Source organism: Micropterus salmoides, unplaced genomic scaffold (genome assembly GCF_014851395.1).
Source record: "Micropterus salmoides isolate LMB-PRFRI ecotype aquatic unplaced genomic scaffold, ASM1485139v1 Ms_hic_scaffold_13, whole genome shotgun sequence".
NCBI classification, from domain to species: domain Eukaryota; kingdom Metazoa; phylum Chordata; class Actinopteri; order Centrarchiformes; family Centrarchidae; genus Micropterus; species Micropterus salmoides.
The window spans coordinates 8541787-8559665 of NW_024040374.1; the positions used below are offsets into that span (position 1 = coordinate 8541787).

The 17879-nt window shown below is 38.5% G+C and overlaps 2 protein-coding genes across 3 annotated transcripts in view; one reads left to right on the plus strand and one right to left on the minus strand.

The window, feature by feature from the left end:
• raver2 (ribonucleoprotein, PTB-binding 2) overlaps positions 1-13807 on the plus strand; it is a 94329-nt gene extending 80522 nt beyond the window's left edge. For both annotated transcript variants that reach the window (XM_038715318.1, XM_038715319.1), the window contains exons 14-16: positions 108-209; positions 1556-1774; positions 4623-13807. In XM_038715318.1, the coding sequence (XP_038571246.1) occupies positions 108-209; positions 1556-1774; positions 4623-4763 (462 nt within the window). In that variant the 3' untranslated portion in view covers positions 4764-13807. The remainder of the gene's footprint in view (positions 1-107; positions 210-1555; positions 1775-4622) is intronic.
• Positions 13808-13884: 77 nt separating this feature from the next.
• The window catches only part of jak1 (Janus kinase 1), a 38826-nt gene continuing 34831 nt past the window's right edge, over positions 13885-17879 (minus strand). Inside the window, exon 25 of the mRNA XM_038715317.1 lies at positions 13885-15926. Within this exon, the coding sequence (XP_038571245.1) occupies positions 15807-15926 (120 nt within the window). The 3' untranslated portion in view covers positions 13885-15806. The remainder of the gene's footprint in view (positions 15927-17879) is intronic.

Here is a 17879-nt window from a genome sequence, read left to right on the forward strand (position 1 = left end):
TGTTCTGAGAGGAAAAAAAACAATAAAAATGATGCATATCAAAACTCTTCACTAGAAAAATACAATGAAAACTTCAGCATTTGTAAAATAACCTTCTTGTGTACCAGGCTCCACCAGTGTCGACCTACGGGGATTACAGTTCCTACATGCAGGCGGTCACTCAGTACTACTCCCAGCCTGCAACAGCCAACCAGGCCTACGCCACCAAGGTACACACATACTTAACCCCAACCAAAGCATAAATTCTAACCATAAATCCCCACGACCAACTCGTAAACAGCAGTTTGAAGAGACAAAACCCCCTCAAGGTCTGAACTCAGAATCTCATACAGAGTTCCAACAGGTACTCATTTCAGTTATCATCATCATCAGTTAACCTAGCATCTGTCGGGGATAAAAGTTTGATACATATTAGTAATTTGTTTCCTCGAATTTAGTGAATACACATTTTTAATTTGAGGGTGAAAAGGTAAAGTTGGTATGGTAAAAGACAACGCAGCATTGTGTTCAACAGCCAAAACTCTGAGCACAGTATGTCCACATTAAATGGGCCACCCAAGATTGTCACATATGGCAGCAAAGAGCACACACTTTTTCAGAAATTAAATACATAACATAGCTGGCTTTATTCAGACATGACTAGCTGCATATGTATGTATGTATAGATTGCCATTTTATTTATTATTGTATCAAATATTTACTGACTGTTGTTTTTGTTTGCATAACAATTTACCCCTCAGAGACATTAAACCTTTACTCCACTGTTCTGACAGCACATCTTTCGAGGGCACAAAATTATTAGTTTGAGACTGTGAATTGCTAAGTTATTGGCAGAAGTTATTATGCCTAGCATACAAATTACTAATTATTTTCTACAAATTATCAGAAAATTTGATCTATGATACCTGGCGGGCTCTGTATAAAACAGAACATCTTTAAAACCTAACTTGATTATTTGAGTCAAACTGCACCCTGTCCTGCAGATGAGGTGTAAATGATCTCAGGGCAGCAGCATTTATTTGGAGAGAGTGACCTCTCTCTAAGACACTGATACCCTGTTAGAGGGAATGCATCACTCTGCACCAAGCAGCTGATACCAGACATCTCCACACACCCTGAGCAGCCAGTTCCAGGTTTATCTGCTGCTGGAGGGTGTGTGTGGGTGTGAAGTGTTGGCTTGAAGATGCACCCATGGATTTTGTTGCATGGTAGAGTAGAGTTACTGTCACAGTCTACTAAGCTCACTGTTGGTGGAGAAAATGATACGAAGGGTTTTGGACATAACGTTCTTCCTGGCATTAAACAAATCTGAACTGATGTTGAGTGTGTCGTCTGTATACATAGGTATATCTCATTATAGCCACCAGGGGGCACAAAGGTTAACATGAATGAATAAATAAAATACTTAGTCACTTTGTGAAATCTTGAGGTGCTTTCAACAACAGTATGCCACCTTAACAACTGACTTGCCACCTACTGTTCGTGTGTGTGTGTGTGTGTGTGTGTGTGTGTGTGTGTGTGTGTGTGTGTGTGTGTGTGTGTGTGTCTTTTCTAGGAGGTAGATGTGTGTAAGCCTTTAGGAGTCTCTCTGCACGCGGTCAGTAATGGCGCGGCCCCTCCACCGGCCGTCCTACCAGCTGCTGCCGTGCTCCCAGCCTACAGCACCCTGCCTTTAATGCCCGGCTTCCTCGGGGCACCACACCCGGTGGCAGCCACAGCAACCCCTGGCACGCACGCACACTCTGCCGCCACTGACTGGAACACCTACTACTATGTGAGAAATTTCACACTCTTATATAGCATGGGACACTTTTAATACATCTGTGAGTGAAGCTCAATAAAACCTCTTTTGGCTTTTTTGTTGTCTTTTCCCATTTTTTTCCCCCATTTTGAACTGACAGTCTAAAGTGAGTTTGCTCAGCCCAGGTGACAAAATCCAAACATTTCATATTGCAGCTATCTACTTTAGTGTTTTCCCCATGACTTCTGATATTAGTGTGCAGCAGATGCTGACTGTGAGGAGCTTAGGGAGAAGATCGCTGTTCAGCTTGTTGACTTTAAAGTAATAATTCAGAACTGGATGCATTTATGTGTAATTATAATCCTTACACAAAGGCAAAAACATTATAATAAATATTAGTACAGACTATTATCTTAAAAATCTGTAACTATGTAATGTGTGAGTGGTCAGTAGTGGTCATAACACTGGTGTTTGTGTTAAAGAATGAGTTATTGAATCTCTGAGAGTATCAGGATCACCCTTCGCTTTACTGTAGCTGCTTCACAGTAAAAGCAACAGCTGTTTTCTGATATGCCTCCATTTTAATTTTCTGTTGATGCTGTTTGCTGTTAATGCAAAGTCAACACTTCCTCCATGATAAATTCAGTGTAATGTACATTCCTTCAGCACCAGCACACAGAACAACAACATACTCATCTCATACAGGTTGTGACATGATTAACAGGATAAAAAAGACAGAAGCAGCCTTTTCTTTTCCCTGTAACACAAGATTCTGTTCATTTTGTCAGACTTTCCATGAATGTTTGCTTGTTTTGTTGTTATGAGTTTAGGAACCACTGTAGACTATGGAGATAGTGTGTTCTATTAACAGCTTGGTGTGGCATTTTTTTCCTGAGATGTGGCAATAGAGCTACAGGACAGCCTTTAATGTTGTCTTCACAGTTTAACTTTTAAGCAAAGAAGAGGAGGAGAGGACTCTGAGAGAGACAGAGAGCATGATGAAGTGAGCAGACGTGATCCAGACGCCTGAGCTAAACCTTGACTCTAGAAAGATTTACATTTGTTTGTACAGACAGCCTCTGTGGCCCTCCCTTACTTGAGCTAACACCTTTTAGACTGTTAGACACACAAACACAGGATGTTTGCATTACTGTCAAATTCCTCAACTCGTTACATTTATTTTTCCATATATTTAAGTTCATCTTCAGTTTTTCCAGCTGGAGGTGTCTAACAATATAGTGATGAAAACATACTGTAGACAGTATTCTCATCAGTAAGCATGCACTCATTTCAGTAAAATGCTACACACCAGAAAACAATGTTTGGTGTCCAGCTTTTAAATTTAAACAAGTAGTTTGTAGATAAGCACTTGTTTTTACTACAGAAGCTCATTTAGGCAGTCCACTCAAAAAACAAAAGAATACCAAGTCAACAAAAGCACTACAAGCCCATGAATAAGCACAATCCCCATAATGGAGAAGAATTAAAGTATTTTAATATTTGGATTTTCAGCATTAAATTTACTTCAGTTCTGTAAACTTCAATTTATGGTTGTTAACCCCTTGATGCCTGAATTTATTTACAATAACATAAGAAAATTTATTATTTTTGTTTTTAGTTTCTTTCAAGCTGATGCTAAATTAAGTGGAGTTTTTTTAATTTGTCTATAGAACATAGAAAAGATATAAATTCAGGTATGATGTAGGTATGATGCAAATTAGCGACAACAGGCATTAACGAGAAACCAATACTCGCAAAAGGTTCCTAGGTACGTATCGAATATGCATAAACAGGCATTGGGGGAATGCACACACTATCTCAGCTGCAGTCTGAAAAGAAGCGGTGTGATGCGACAGTCTGCGTTAAGGGGTTAACAAACTTCAATGAAAAAAGGTAACGCTTGCACTCGTACTTCATGCCACAAAAGTTTAATAATGACAACGTTTCCATCCTACTTGGATCTTCGTCAGGTCAGAATGCTTGAAAAATGGAAACCACACCCACATTAATACAACATGCACACCTACAGCCTGACGAGCTGTCCTGTGAACATCCAAAAACAATTAACAATCCAATAAAATGCGTAGAAAAAGGTACACAGAGAAAAGCAGTAGTACAAAAGAATACTTCAAAATATCAAACATATATCTTATCTTATATATAAACATAATGTCATATTCATCATCCCATATATCCAAATCTGCATCACCTATGTTCAAAAATGTGTTGTATTAAGTTAGAGGAATAAGAGAAGAAATCTTAAATTCATGTACAGATATTGGTTCTTAACCACTTTCATGTAAAGTTAGCTAGATCAAATTCTCTCACTCTCTTTATTGAAACAATTCTAAACACAACAATTACAAGAAAAAGTGTGGTTGTATTTCTAAATAACAATTAGAACTGGATATAGGAAATTACAAATATAGTATAGATAAGTAAATAAAAATAATAAAGTACTGAGTTTTGTGATTGCATTAAAACTCAAACAGTATAAAATAACAAAAACAATGTAACATTAAGTTATGCGTTTAATTTGATCCCAAATCAGTGATTTTTTGGACGCTTCTCTGCTATGATGCATGTCGCCTAATTTAAATTTAAGATTTGTCTAGGGTTTACTATTTGGCTTTTTAGTTATTTTTTCTTGACTTGTGAAAGTTTCCGAAAAGGCACAGAAATTTGATGGACTCATCTTTTAAAGAGTTTGCAGTGTCATGAAAAAACAAGACATCTGACATCAGCGACGACCTGACAAGTGACTTTACAACTTGTGCAACAGCAGCTGAACCTGTTCCTTTAAGTGCTAAGTCCTAAGTGCTGCAATAAACCATTTATCCACCTCTAACTGTTCCCTATTCTCTCATTCCTGTCTCTTCAGAACCAGACACGGGGCCATAAGAGGGAGTACCCTCAGCTGGCAGTGCAGGAAATTACATCATCAGATGGTGCCTACATCGGGCAGCACTCCCAAGGCCTGGGAGGGCAGTATGCTGACTACTTTAAGAGGAAGAGGCTCTAGTATGAACCAAAACCACCTTAAAGCCTAAAGCTTATGGAGGGAGGCAAACACACTCAGCATCTGCTCACAGCTCCCTCTAGTGGCCTTTCTGTGGCAGCCATTTTGCATCCCTACAGTAGGTATTGAGTTTAATAGAATTTGGGGTTGCAAATGGCTCAAGTGAAAGTAAGCCATAGTGCTCTTTGATCCTGGCACTACACACACACACACACTCTCTCTCTCACACACACGCACACACATGCACACAAACATGGTGTTGCTTTTGTCCTGTTCAAGCCTTAACTCTTAAATTTAAAATGTTGTTTCTCAGTGTGTCAACTGTGCAAAACTAATATTACCATGTACATTTTTTCTAGTATAATGTAAACTAAAGTATTCTGTATCTGTACGTATAAGCTGCTTTTGTATTTGCAGCCAGGCGACATGTCTGCCTGCTGAAACTGTCATAGGACTGGTCTTCCAGTCAAGTCTATCCCTCTCTGTCTCCTTTCAAAAGAAAAATGTGTCTGGCGTTGCACACTCACTCTTTGATTAGTCAGTCGAACTGACACTTGTATGTTCTAGCTTCAGTGTCCTTTCTCTTTTCCTTTTATTGGCCCAGGTTCCTCTTTTATATATCCCCCGTGGAGAGTGTGTGTGTGTGTGTGTGTGTGTGTGTGTGTGTGTGTGTTTACACGTGCTGATATGCTGTTTCTGTAGGAAGTGTCAGCCATTTCAATCCCAAGGTTTGGGAGCACATCAGGAAAAAAAGGGCCTGAACTAATCAACGCCCTTAATTGTGGTGACTTACAATAGCTTCCCTAAATGAATGGACTTTCTTAGAAAGACTGGATCATAAAATAAAAAGGCTGGTGTAAATACCGTGTGTAATACAGAATATATAAAGCCATGCGTCAGACAATATCCTATATAATGGTCATTTCCCAGCTCCTTTTGTGAGCGTATTGTACTACATGAATGAAAGGAAAGCATTTATTACATGTCTGCTTTTTTTCAGTCTATACTGATATATATTTGTAATATAATAATAATCCAAGGCAATTCAAGTAATTTATTAATATTTAATCAAATGTGTTGACTTTAATGTAGTTATCTGGTTTGGTTTTTAACATTTAAGCCAAATAATAGGGCACAGTCCTTTCTTCTTTTCTCTTCTCTTCTATCTATTGTAACCCATTTGGGTGTTTTGATCTGTTGAGACTGTAACAGGAGCTATGGTTTGAGGCTGTAAGTGTGTCCCGAATCCATACTACACACTAACTCGAAGCAGGTTTTGAGGATGTAGCGCGTTTGCCAAAGCAACAAAAAAGGGAATTCAGTTACTCAAATCACTCAGTATGCATTTGAAAAAACCCTGAGTTTTTTTATGGAAGTAGGCGAGCTGCTTACAGATTGAAAAAATAAATGAAACTAATGGTTAATGCTAGTGAATCAGCTCCAGGAACACCTGAACAAACTATGTTGCTGTCTCTTTGTGAAGTTGAATTGGTAGTGATATTCCAAAGTGACAATTTTATTGCATTTGCATGATGCACATATTGCATCATTTCCTTTTAAAAGAGTAAACTGTGTTGATTTGTTTCTATGCTGACTGCAAAAACAGTATATACAAGTATATATAAGTATATACTGAATATGATTGGTATGTAGTATGAGATGGGGACACAGTCTTTATCATTTGAGGGAATGTACAATTTTCCAACTCAAAAATGTTTTGCTCATCACATGCTACTATATAACATGCCACCATGCCTGTGTTTTTTTAATGTGTGCTGGTAGAATTTCTGCAGCTTTTGATTTAACGTTTTTGGGGAAACAAAAAAAAGCCAACTATAAATGTTATAGGTGATCTCTTTCCGACTGCTTTTACAAAGAGAAATTATTCTTTGTGAAAAAATACTTTTTAAAACTATTTTTGTTATTATTTCAATCCCGTTTTTACCACTGCCATTATCAAAGCTGTGAACTCAATTATACTTAATGTCTAGAAGGTTTGTTTGATGTTTATTACTGAGGCGAGGGTTTGATATTTTAATATTACAGCTTGAACATTAGGTTTGTTATGTGCACAGACCTCTTGTCTAACACACCGGCAATAACTAAGGCTCCTACTACTGTAGAAAGTCCAATGTAAAATGTTTCTTTCCCAGTGTAAATGTTTTGCCATTCACACAGCATTATATACTCCTACGTAATAGCTCATACACTTGGTAAAAGCTTTTTTTTTCTTTATATGTGTCTTTGTATTCTGCTTGTAACTATCTGTATGACTGTATGACACAGAGCAGAATATTACTGGTATCGTCATGGCAACCACGCTCACACACTGTGAAACCCAATAGGAGGTGAGATCGGATAAAGCATACACATCAGTTAAGTATGTGGTGTGAGTTTCTGGGATAACAGCTTGTTGTAAACAGGATGTACAGTACATGATGTTTACATGTGCGGACACAATAATAGAATAATAGAAGAGTTGAGTGTCTTTGGTGATGTAGGAGCGGTGGTGTGCAGGTACGCAAGTACTAATAAAATGGCTTAACATTAAACTAAGGGCAATACATATCCCTCTACTCTTTGTGTCTTTCCATTACCTCTTTGTCGACTCTTGCTGTCTGCCCTTTATCCACACATGTTTTCTAACTCGATTTTACTTTGATGTGTTTCATGGTGTCACATGTCTAGTGAATCATATTTAACGTGCATCTGTGACACATTTTAAAGCATGCATCTATGGAATATTTTATGGTGGATATGAACAATACAAAGAAAAGAAAGGAGGGGAGCCTTAGAATGCAACAAAATGTAAAATATTTATGCTAAATATCAGCACAAAGACTAAGAAGAGGATCAGCCAGAGTAGCTGCCGATCAAAGCCTTTTTTGTGTCCATTGAATACCTATATGTGTGCACATATTTAGCATATCAGCACTTTTTTGCATTCAGTGGCTCCCATCTTTTCTTTAATGTACTGTATATTACCATTGACCCGTTCGAGAAGCCTTTTTCCACTGTTTTTCCTGGATTAATGACAAATAACACTTTAACCATAAACTCTTACTGTTTGCACTTTCACAGCAGGATCCAAATCCAGACACAGTTGATGGTGTCCCACTTTGCCAATTTTTTCTTCCACCATTTTCTTCAGTTTCAAACTTTTTATTTAGCACACCTTTCTGTTTTCAATTTCCATTTATTCTAGTTTTACTAACTTGTCTTTGCACTATTGTGGCTTGTGTCCTGTCTGTTTCTTTTATGATTTTGAATGACTTCTAGTGGTTTTTGCTTAATTTAAAATGCTTTTATTTTGGTGATTTGTTTTAAATGTTTTAAAATATTTCTAAATGTGGTGAAATTAACACCTTACAACAAATTCAAATTAGTTCTCAGTGTGTCTTTGCAACTGATTTCCTTTAATTAAGTGCTCTGTCAGCCACAACTGTCTACTTAGGTTCAGCATATTGAATAAATACAGTAACTGTCTTCTTCTAACATTACAAAAAACATTACTCTTTTTTTTTTAGCTTGAACTTATAAATAACCTAAACTGGATACATTATTGTCATTTTGCACAAAAACAAAATGTCCATTCGTAGTAGCAGTTGTGTTAGTCTGTAATTAAAAACATCTTTGAAGCCCTTTACTTAACTTCCCTGCTGTACTGCTCCAACACCTGAACTGTCTTTTTACTTAGTCTGGTTTGTTGATTTTTCTGTCTTGAAATAGCAAATGAAACTTGCAACAGATCCAGTTAGTCAGCCTGCTTACACAGGGACTTTCTGTTAAATGTGAAACTTGGGGAAAAAGAACCTCACTTTCCCTGAGCCATCTGTGTCTGTAGTCAAATCTACTTTCACATGTTGTCTCTCTCTCATCGCTGTTTTTAGAAGCCATTTTGCACTTTGCCCTCTTTTCTAATTGATGTTTCCCCCCATACCACTCTTTTATCAACCCGATCCTCCCTGAATCAGCTCTAACCACTTAGACACATTTTATGGCGACCTGTTCCTCTGCACTATTTGGCTGTCTGACCTGAATCGGAGCCACAGTTTGATTTTCTTCCTGCTGTGAGTGGATGAAAAGTAGCCAGCTGGACTCCAGTGCTCTCTTTCTGCCAGGTGATTGCTCTCACCTGCACCTCTTTAAAAGGCAAGATAGAAATGTCTGTGTGTGTGTTCAGACCAGAGACAGGCCCTCTGTGTTTGCGGATGTGAACAGCTGAGGTAGCAGACTTTAGACAGCACTGTGTGCTCTTCTGTTTTTCACGTCTGCCTGCTTGTCTATCTTCCTGACTATCTGTTTTCCAGTCCGGCTGTCTGCCACAATGTATTCAGGTACTAAAGTCAGCCAGGCCTGAATTATTTTAGTGGTATACAGTTGTGTCAGCCTTTTCTCTGCATTATGTCGCACTTGCTCTAAAGCAATGATTGCATATACTGCAAAGCTGTATGAATGTATGTGTTTGTGTGTGGACGTCACAACTATTGAAGACAAATCAAATTTGAGCTGTAATCTTGCAAGTCCAGATTTGAGAGTGCAGTAGAGCTTCCTTGGCTTTTCATTTTGACAACAGAGCACAAGTAAAGTGGTTGGGCTTGAACAAGAAGTGTCTCTCTTACACCCTGTCTTCCTCTTTCCAGTGTAGTCCATCTGCTTTTACATTGTTCAAAATCATTTAAAGGTACAGGAGACTTGAAACTTGTCACTCAGTAGGTGTTTATTGTGTTGGTGGTCATGCCAACAAGTCTTAACAATGGCACCAATCAACTGTTGCACCTATAATTTTTGTCACAGACAGAAAAATGTCCAAATATGGAACTCTCTTTGATGTGTTATTGTCCAGTTAGTCTAATTAGCTAGTTAGAGTTGACTATAAGAAAAGCATATTTTTCACCATAAAACCTCCAAGCGACTCATTCAAAGTGAAGAAGAAAAGGGATGTATTTGTGTACGGCTTGAATTTCAGCCATAACTAAACACCGAACAAACTGGGTTGGTAAACAAGATTTAGTGAAGCTCCGTTGTTTGTCTGTAGTGGAGCAACTGCAACAGGTAATTTCTTTTATAAATGGAGTGGGAATTGGCAGTAGTGAGCACTTACTTACTCATACTGAAGCGTTACAGCTGTTGCTTTTGGGCGGACGTGTAACAAGGAACAGCTTGTTGGTAGCGTTAAACTAACAGTTCTCTCTCTCCCTTTCTCTGCCTCAGAGATGCACACACATACAATACATTTGCAACTCATGTGGTTGGTCATCATCACAGTGTAGCATAATCATTGTTGGGTTGGTTCCTTGGTATTTTCATTTCAGCTTGTTAAAAGTATATATGGCTCAGACTATAGCTGGATTCCTTCGTGGTACTCTTGATTTTATTTGCATCTAATAGAAATGCACTGCTGGTGTTTGGACTGGAGATTCCTGGTGGCTTTTAGCTGTTGTTTGACATTTTGCTTCTAAATCGAGTTTCCTGTATCTTTTTTAAGTGTGAGAAAGGTATGACATCCATTAATGTGCACATCCTGCTGAAGCCTGCTTGCCAGAAAGTGTTGGTTGGCACATTTTCTTTCTGTAAGAACTGCCGAACAGTTGGAGAAGTGATTTATATACAAACTAAGCAATCTGGGCTCCAAACATGATTTATGCTTAAAAAAATCTGACCCTGTCCCTTACATCTTGACTTGCAGATTGATAAAAGCTTCTATTTGTCGTGCGTTTACTCACAATAGTTTTCATCGTTTCTCATCTTCCATAATGTTCCAGAATTGCAGATAACGAGAGTTGAACAGGTGTTTACTTAGACTGGTTCTGTGTGTGCGCTGGGGCCAGTAATTTTAGGGTGTGCGCGTGTGTGTGTGTGCTGATGTGGGTGTAGCTCTCTAAAAATGTGCTCTTGGCAGGTAATGGGGGTGAGAAGAGACAGGCGGAAAGAAAGAGGAATGGAAAAACAACTCCAGCTGCCATCAGCCGCTCAGCCTGCAGGGATTTTTATATATATATATGCTTTCTCCTCTTCTGTCTGCTTGCTCAGTGAAGTTGGTTGGTTACGTCTGGCAGACTCCTGCATGTTGCACGTACCTGTAGAGCTGTCAAACACGCGCACACACACACACACACACACTCCAACACACTGCCAATGTCTCCTCTATGCTGTGGTATTCGTATTAGTTGGACTCTCGCAGACCATTTCTCTCTTCCGCGCTCACACAACTTCTCCTGGCGTGATCCAAATATATATGAATACATTGTTGTCCTTATTTTTTATGCTCATTATTGTCCCTCCTGTGGAGTAAAATGTCCAGCCTCTTCGATATCAACAGAGGAAAAACAATCAAAATGTGCATTTTAACCGCAGGCCAACTGACAAACATCATTCCTCCCTCTCTGGTGAACAGATATCTGACAGTACTCTAATTGTAGCCGCTCAAAATACAGACACAGAAGGTCACAGTTGGCATCGAGCCTCCAAACCTGTCAGTCATGGCATGTGCAAATGTGGCAGCTTTGGCTCTGCATCAATCACATTTAAAGGATAAGACTGATGATAATACATATATTCTGTAATTGTAAACAAATCCGTCTCTTAAAGGTGGGGAATGCGATTCTGGAGAAATCAAACACCATAACAAATACCATGATATAGAGCAAACAACACAGTAAGTAATGTAGCTAATGTTAGCTAAGTTGTGGGTTAGCAAATTGTCACTACAGTTGCTGCGAAGCTAACACACTGAGCAAACTAGAAAGTAAGCTGAATGTCTGTGGGCCAGTCATTTAATGTTACCTGACACACAAAGCATGGCGGGAATAATGTTGTGTGGGTTATTTTGAGCCACTTTGTTCGTTTCAGATTTGGAGGAGTGGAGGAGTCTCCCTCTGATTCCCAAACCTTCACTGCAGGCTGGTCAATTTTTTTCAACTTTGTAACTGGTAAGCAGTTGTTTGTAAGGGTGGTCCTCAAGTTATCATGTGAACTGGATCAATAAAAACAAAAGCCCCTGCAGGATGTAGAAGAGCCAGGAATAAACACCACAGTTTGTTCCTGTTAACAGCTTGGAAATGTTCTCTACACAAGGAGTGACTTAAATAAAAGTTATATAGATATAGTGGAACTTAAGTGTTCATTCATGACCTTGGAAATAGCAGTTTGATGGAAACACTGTCTCTGTTTGAGGATGGATGTCCTCCTTGATCTTTGTCCAGCTGTCCACCGCCGACGCTGTAAGCGGATTTGTTTTGCTGTCTCACAGACAGCTGATTTTGTTTTTATTCTGGTTTTATGCTTACTGTTGGTTGTTTGATTTTAGGAAGTACCAGCGCAGATGTTAAGGTGTTCATATAGATGTTTATGATATTAATCTAGATTTATTTTCCATGAATCTAGCACATGTGACATTGCCTCAAAGTTAAGTTGGGGCCTGAGTTTAACACCTTTGAAAAGTTTATATGTTGGCAAAGGGTTCCTAATGCACCTTTTAGTTTTGATTTTTGTAAAGCCACAAGGTCTTATTTGAAAAGGAGGTGCTGTTAGAGTCCCACCAGCCCTCAGTCTAAAAAGGAAATACCTTCATAGGCCACATCCTTCAGGGGACACAGCTCAATGTCATTTAAGAAAGTCTTGACACTTTTTGTCATTTCATCACATCACCTACCATTATATTTAATCTTTTCTCATGGCTAATTTGTGCCATCCAATCAGATTTTGTGGAAATACAAGCTCCGTTTGGTTTCACAGGTCATTCTAGGCTGCAAGTTTTCTAAATGCACCTTTGCATGTGTGGTTATAAATCTTTGTATATTCTCTAGTTTCTATTGTTTAGTTTTCTTTCTACAGTTCTAGTCAGTTGCCATCCTAAGATGTGGATACTGAAAGAATCAATTTCGTAACCTTGACTTGACTTTTTTTTAAGACTGAATATATCATTGTGGAAGTTAACTGATGTTACAATATTATCTTTAACTGCCTACCACAATTTCAGTAGGAAAGTATAAAATACAAATACTTCTACAATTGGGGAAGTAAGCATATTTTATGTATGTGATTAGTTACTTTTGTAGAATATCAGGCCTTTTCTTTATTGGGAAAAGGTTGTATCTCTTTATCATTTTTCTGTGCCACCAATTAGACGTGATGTCTTCATAATGATTGTACACAAAGGGGGGCTTAGTTCCCCCAAAATTAACATAGCACAAACAAAGCCTGCTTATATACACAAAATGTAGAATGTTCTTGAATCTCTTCTAACGCTGGTAACCTGTAAATGAGCCAGCTGAAGTTTGCACCTCGGAGAGTTCAGGATAAATCCTGTTTCTGCTTCAATGCAAACTGAGCTTATTTTTCGGTCTTTAGTTGTAATAGAACTGCTGTATGGTACTGACATGAAAATGCAGTTGAGTGCTCATTTACATCAGAACAGAAAGTCTTATTTGTAGTCTTTGCAGTTTAGTTTGTTTAGTTCCTTTTGTTTCTGTGGGATTAACACATCTGAATCACTTCAGGTCAAAATCCAGATTTTTCTTGACTTGTGTAAACAGCCTCTTCGAAGCTTGAGTGCGTTGCCATTGTACCAGTATGTATTCTGTATATTACACAAGGTCAGTGGTGAGGCTGGACTTTGCAATAGAGTGTGTGTGTGTGTGTCACAAAGCTTTGCAATACTCAAGTATTTTAGATTTTCTGACACATGGTAATGGCTGTAGAGAAATCTAGATTTGATGTGCTTCTTGCTTTGTACACAGTTTTTTGCTTTCTAAGTAGCCTATGTGGCTTTTTTTCTGACCCGAAATATACTGTAGATTTTGCATTTTTTTAATATCACACTGACATTGCTATTGTTTTACTGCGAATAAGGTATTTCTAGAGCCATTTGAGCATGCCTACTTACGACTGTAATATATAAAACTGTTTTCAATAGTTATAATATATTGCATTTGGACTGACAGACAGAATACATCAAACATTGATTTTCATTTATTTTTTCATTGTGTATTTATGGATACTTTTACCTTCCATAAGTCATACTTTTGTCTTTTTGAAAAAAAAAATATATTTCTTTTCTCATATTTTGAGCAGAAGGAATTGTCTTTTACATTCCTAAATAAAATGTGGACTGAAGCACAACTTTGTCTTCTTGACAGTCTCTATTTTTTGCCTTTTCTGTCAGCGTTCACAGTAAACACCATACAGTTGCATTACATGGAACTGACCATTTCGAAGTGACGATAATAAATGACTGAGCTACACAGCTCACGTCTACTGATGGATTTAAAACAGAAAGAACCCTCTGATCAAACCCTTTCACATACACATACAGATAAAATATACTTTTAAAAATGTCTGGAATATTGGAGAATTAAAAAGTAACTGATACAAAAAAAAAAAATGCAAAAACATAATTATACAAGGTTTCATGACGCTGAAAGTAATATTTTTGAAAACAAATAACAAAATGCCATGTGAATCTTTCTCACTTAAAACCTTGTGTACCAGGTCCTTCCATTAACAACCTGCAACAATGGCAATTGTCTTTTTTTTTGCAATATTATGGTATGCATACATGTATAATACCATACACACAAGACATTTCATAAAATATTTGTAGCTTTACAAATTTGAACTGGAGATACACCACAGAGAGAAAAAGTGAAGTGATACTGCCCTCAAGTGTCTCTCACAAGTACAAGTATCATAATCTCTCCATTCTTAAGGAACATGTTTAACAAGTGCTGAATATTTGAGGATTTAGGAGTGATTAATCTGGCACAAAAGATCTGTCACATTATTTAATGAAACCAAACTAAATTTGAGATTATAAACAGAACCACATGAAACAATCAGAGGACTTTGCAAATCCCAAGTTTGGATTTAACACCGTGAACCAGTTCTTTTTTTGTTTGGTCCATTCCTGGTGGTTTGAAGAGCATGAAGCTATATGAAACATGATTACAGAGCCATAACCCATAGAAGAAAAACACATAGCTTTCCCATTCCTGTGCAGATGCAGCTCAAACAGCTCGTTCACAGAGAAAGGATTCTCATTGTTGTCTGCTTACTATGGGTAAGATAGGCATTTATTAAACCTTTAACCAATGCAGGCTGTAAATAATGATACATTTCATTATGGCTATATCTATTGGATTATTTTCTTGATTAACTGATCTATAAATATATGAAAATAGTGCCAAATGCCTGTCATACTTTCCTTAAGCCTTAAACAATGGTCTAATCCAAAGAAAAGCAGAAAAAATGACCTAAATAATTAAACCATTATCAGACTCTAAAACCCATGTCAACAATGCAGTAAGAGGACATTGCTGACATCTGCACATCATGAACAGAATAGACAGAGATCATTCCATGGTTCTCAAAGTAAAAGAAACACAAATCAGGCGATTTCTCTCCCAAACACAGTCCATGAACCAGACAGCAGATCTTCAGTATCTGTGTTAATGCCCAATCCCATCTTCTTTATCACATCCATAGATTCATCAGTGAGCCACTCGTCACAAAGAAGACTGCCACACAACCATTTAACTGTGTGAAAGGGAGCGTAAAACAGGTCCTTTTTCTGCGGGTCTCGGGTTTCTGTCTTTGAAGCTTCCATCAGTGACAGTGATATCAGTCTACATAATCATAAGGCCGACAAGTGCACGTGAGTTTGATATTTCTCCCAATGCCGACAGCTAAATACGTTAGATACACCTGGAAGTCCTTCGTAAGGCTACAACATTTGACAGAATTGACTTTAGTCAAACTTCGACTCAAATTAGGAAGCAACAGAAAAATATAACATGAGCGCATCAAATAAAACTTAAAATATGGCAGACTAAAGGATAGCTGATTACCACTAAAAGTCTTAATAGTTGTGGAAGGTTTATATGAGTGTATGAAAGACTGTGGCTTTGTGTGAAGCACTGATCCTTCAGGAGTTCTCGATGCGATGAAGTTGGACAACCAGGAGCTGATCTAGGGCCAGTTTTGCATTCGGTCCCCAGTCTGTACGCAAAGTCAACTTCACTCCCAGAGCCTCAAACAGTTTGACATTTAAAGGTCACTTTGTGGTTTCTGCTGTTGCTGCAGGACGGTCAGCTCCTCAACCAGGCGCTTAAAGGTGATTCTCCTTTCCGGCGCGGTCTCCCAGCACCTGCGCATCAGCTCATACAACTGTCGAACATGAATAGTATTAGATTACAGGTAGTAAAAATGTAAAACCTGACAAAGAAACTGCAGCTGTCAGGGATAAGATGTTTCCTAATTTTCTTCCCAATTGAAATGGAGAGGATTTGATGACTTCTACAGACTGAAGTGCGTGAAGATTTCTCTATGATTTTTCTTTCCAAGTATCCACAAGGATGTTTGCCTTCAGCTCAAGCTCAACCTGCTGATGATAGCGGTAAGAAGAAGGAAAGCAACTGCTAACATGTTAGCTGTTTTTACGAATACAACAGGGGAGAACCCGTGAGAAATAATGATTGGGATTCCACTTATAAAAAGGGGGGACTGCCAGTAAGTGGGGTTTGCAGCGAAATTATGTCTGAGTTATTTGGTGGATTAGACAAGACGAATTGGGCATGCACGTTTGTGATTATTTGCCATGCTGTTTGTACCTTTACTGTACTTGCTTGTACTGTACTTCACAGTACACTGGTGTGCTGCTAGGGAATAATGTATTTATGTTTACATGTTTGCTATTAGTGTGACTATGTCACTAAGCAGAAAACTATATGTTTAAATTGCACACATTAGTTAGGTTAATTGAAACTAAAAACCGTAAAACTCTGATTAAGAGCCTGGGCTTTTATTTGCTAAAATCACTGACGTTACCCTGCCGTTATTTGGGACAGGCGTCAATATGGGACAGGCCTTTAATTCCTCTTGCACAAAACTGAAATAGGCTACTATGAAACAGTTTATTTCAAACAGAATATTACTTGTATAAAAAATATACAATAATCTCAAATACACGTCATTCATTTGATCTAGCTCCGACAGACGGCTTATGCGCATTTTGAAGGCAGCAACGTAACGAAAACAACAACAGGGTGCAGGATGAGACAAGTGTGGCAGAAGTTAGCAGATAGAGAGCAATGGACTTCACATGACAGTATTCACAACTTGGATTAATTTTTATGAAAAGCTGTAGGTCTGACCCCGAATAGTCGAAGATTCGATGCTTTGATGGGCGGAGCCTGATTCGACTGCCAATCTCACCGTTGAAGCTTTGCAGTGAAACGTGGATCATGCCATTTTGGCGATATGAGGGTGCTCAACGTCTGATTTTACATAGATCTACCAGTTTTCTCCCAATAAGTTAATATACAGCCTATTACAATACACATTTCAACGTTTAACGCTGTAAATAAACATGTAAAAAGAAAAAAACTTCCAATAAATGTTTTTAAAGTGCGTGAATAAATCCACAATTGTAACCCTAACCCTGGCTCGTCAATGCACATGTGTAGGTGTAGCGTTTATGTAGTGGCAGCAGAGGAAAACTTGCTGAAGAGACGGAGCCCCGGCTTCACTTGTGTAGTGCCGAGTTGTCCGCACCTCGCAGGGCTTTCGGGTAATTTATCACCGGTGATGAACCACACAAAGAATATTTTAGCGTTTTTAAAACTGCTGCTACTTGAAATAGACCCACAAGGAACCGCGACGTGCATGCAGCTGTCGGCAGCGCGGCAAAAACTCTGCACAAGACCGGTGAATGGCAGGTGAGAGAGAGAAAATGGTCAACAATAAGCCTCAGTTTAGCTTTGGCTCGCAATCACCGTGCACAAAAACACACACGTGATTCAACTATAGGCAGGACTTGACAATTCTGATTCGACTATGTAAATCCTTAGTCGGGGACAGCCCTAAAAAGCTGTTTTGATTCTTTTGTTGATCGGTGGACCCTTACAGACTAAAGGAATATAAATTATCAAGGAAAGAACCCATTTGGACTTAACGAGCGCTTCAAAAGGTAACGGGAATTGGCACTTCCCCCCTCCCCATCTCTTGTACCATGCAGGTCACACTGGTACATCTCTAAGAATTAGACTTTGGGGCTTGTTGTTTCTGTTAAATGAACTGAACGATTGAATTGTGGACAATCTAAATGATCTAACGATGTGT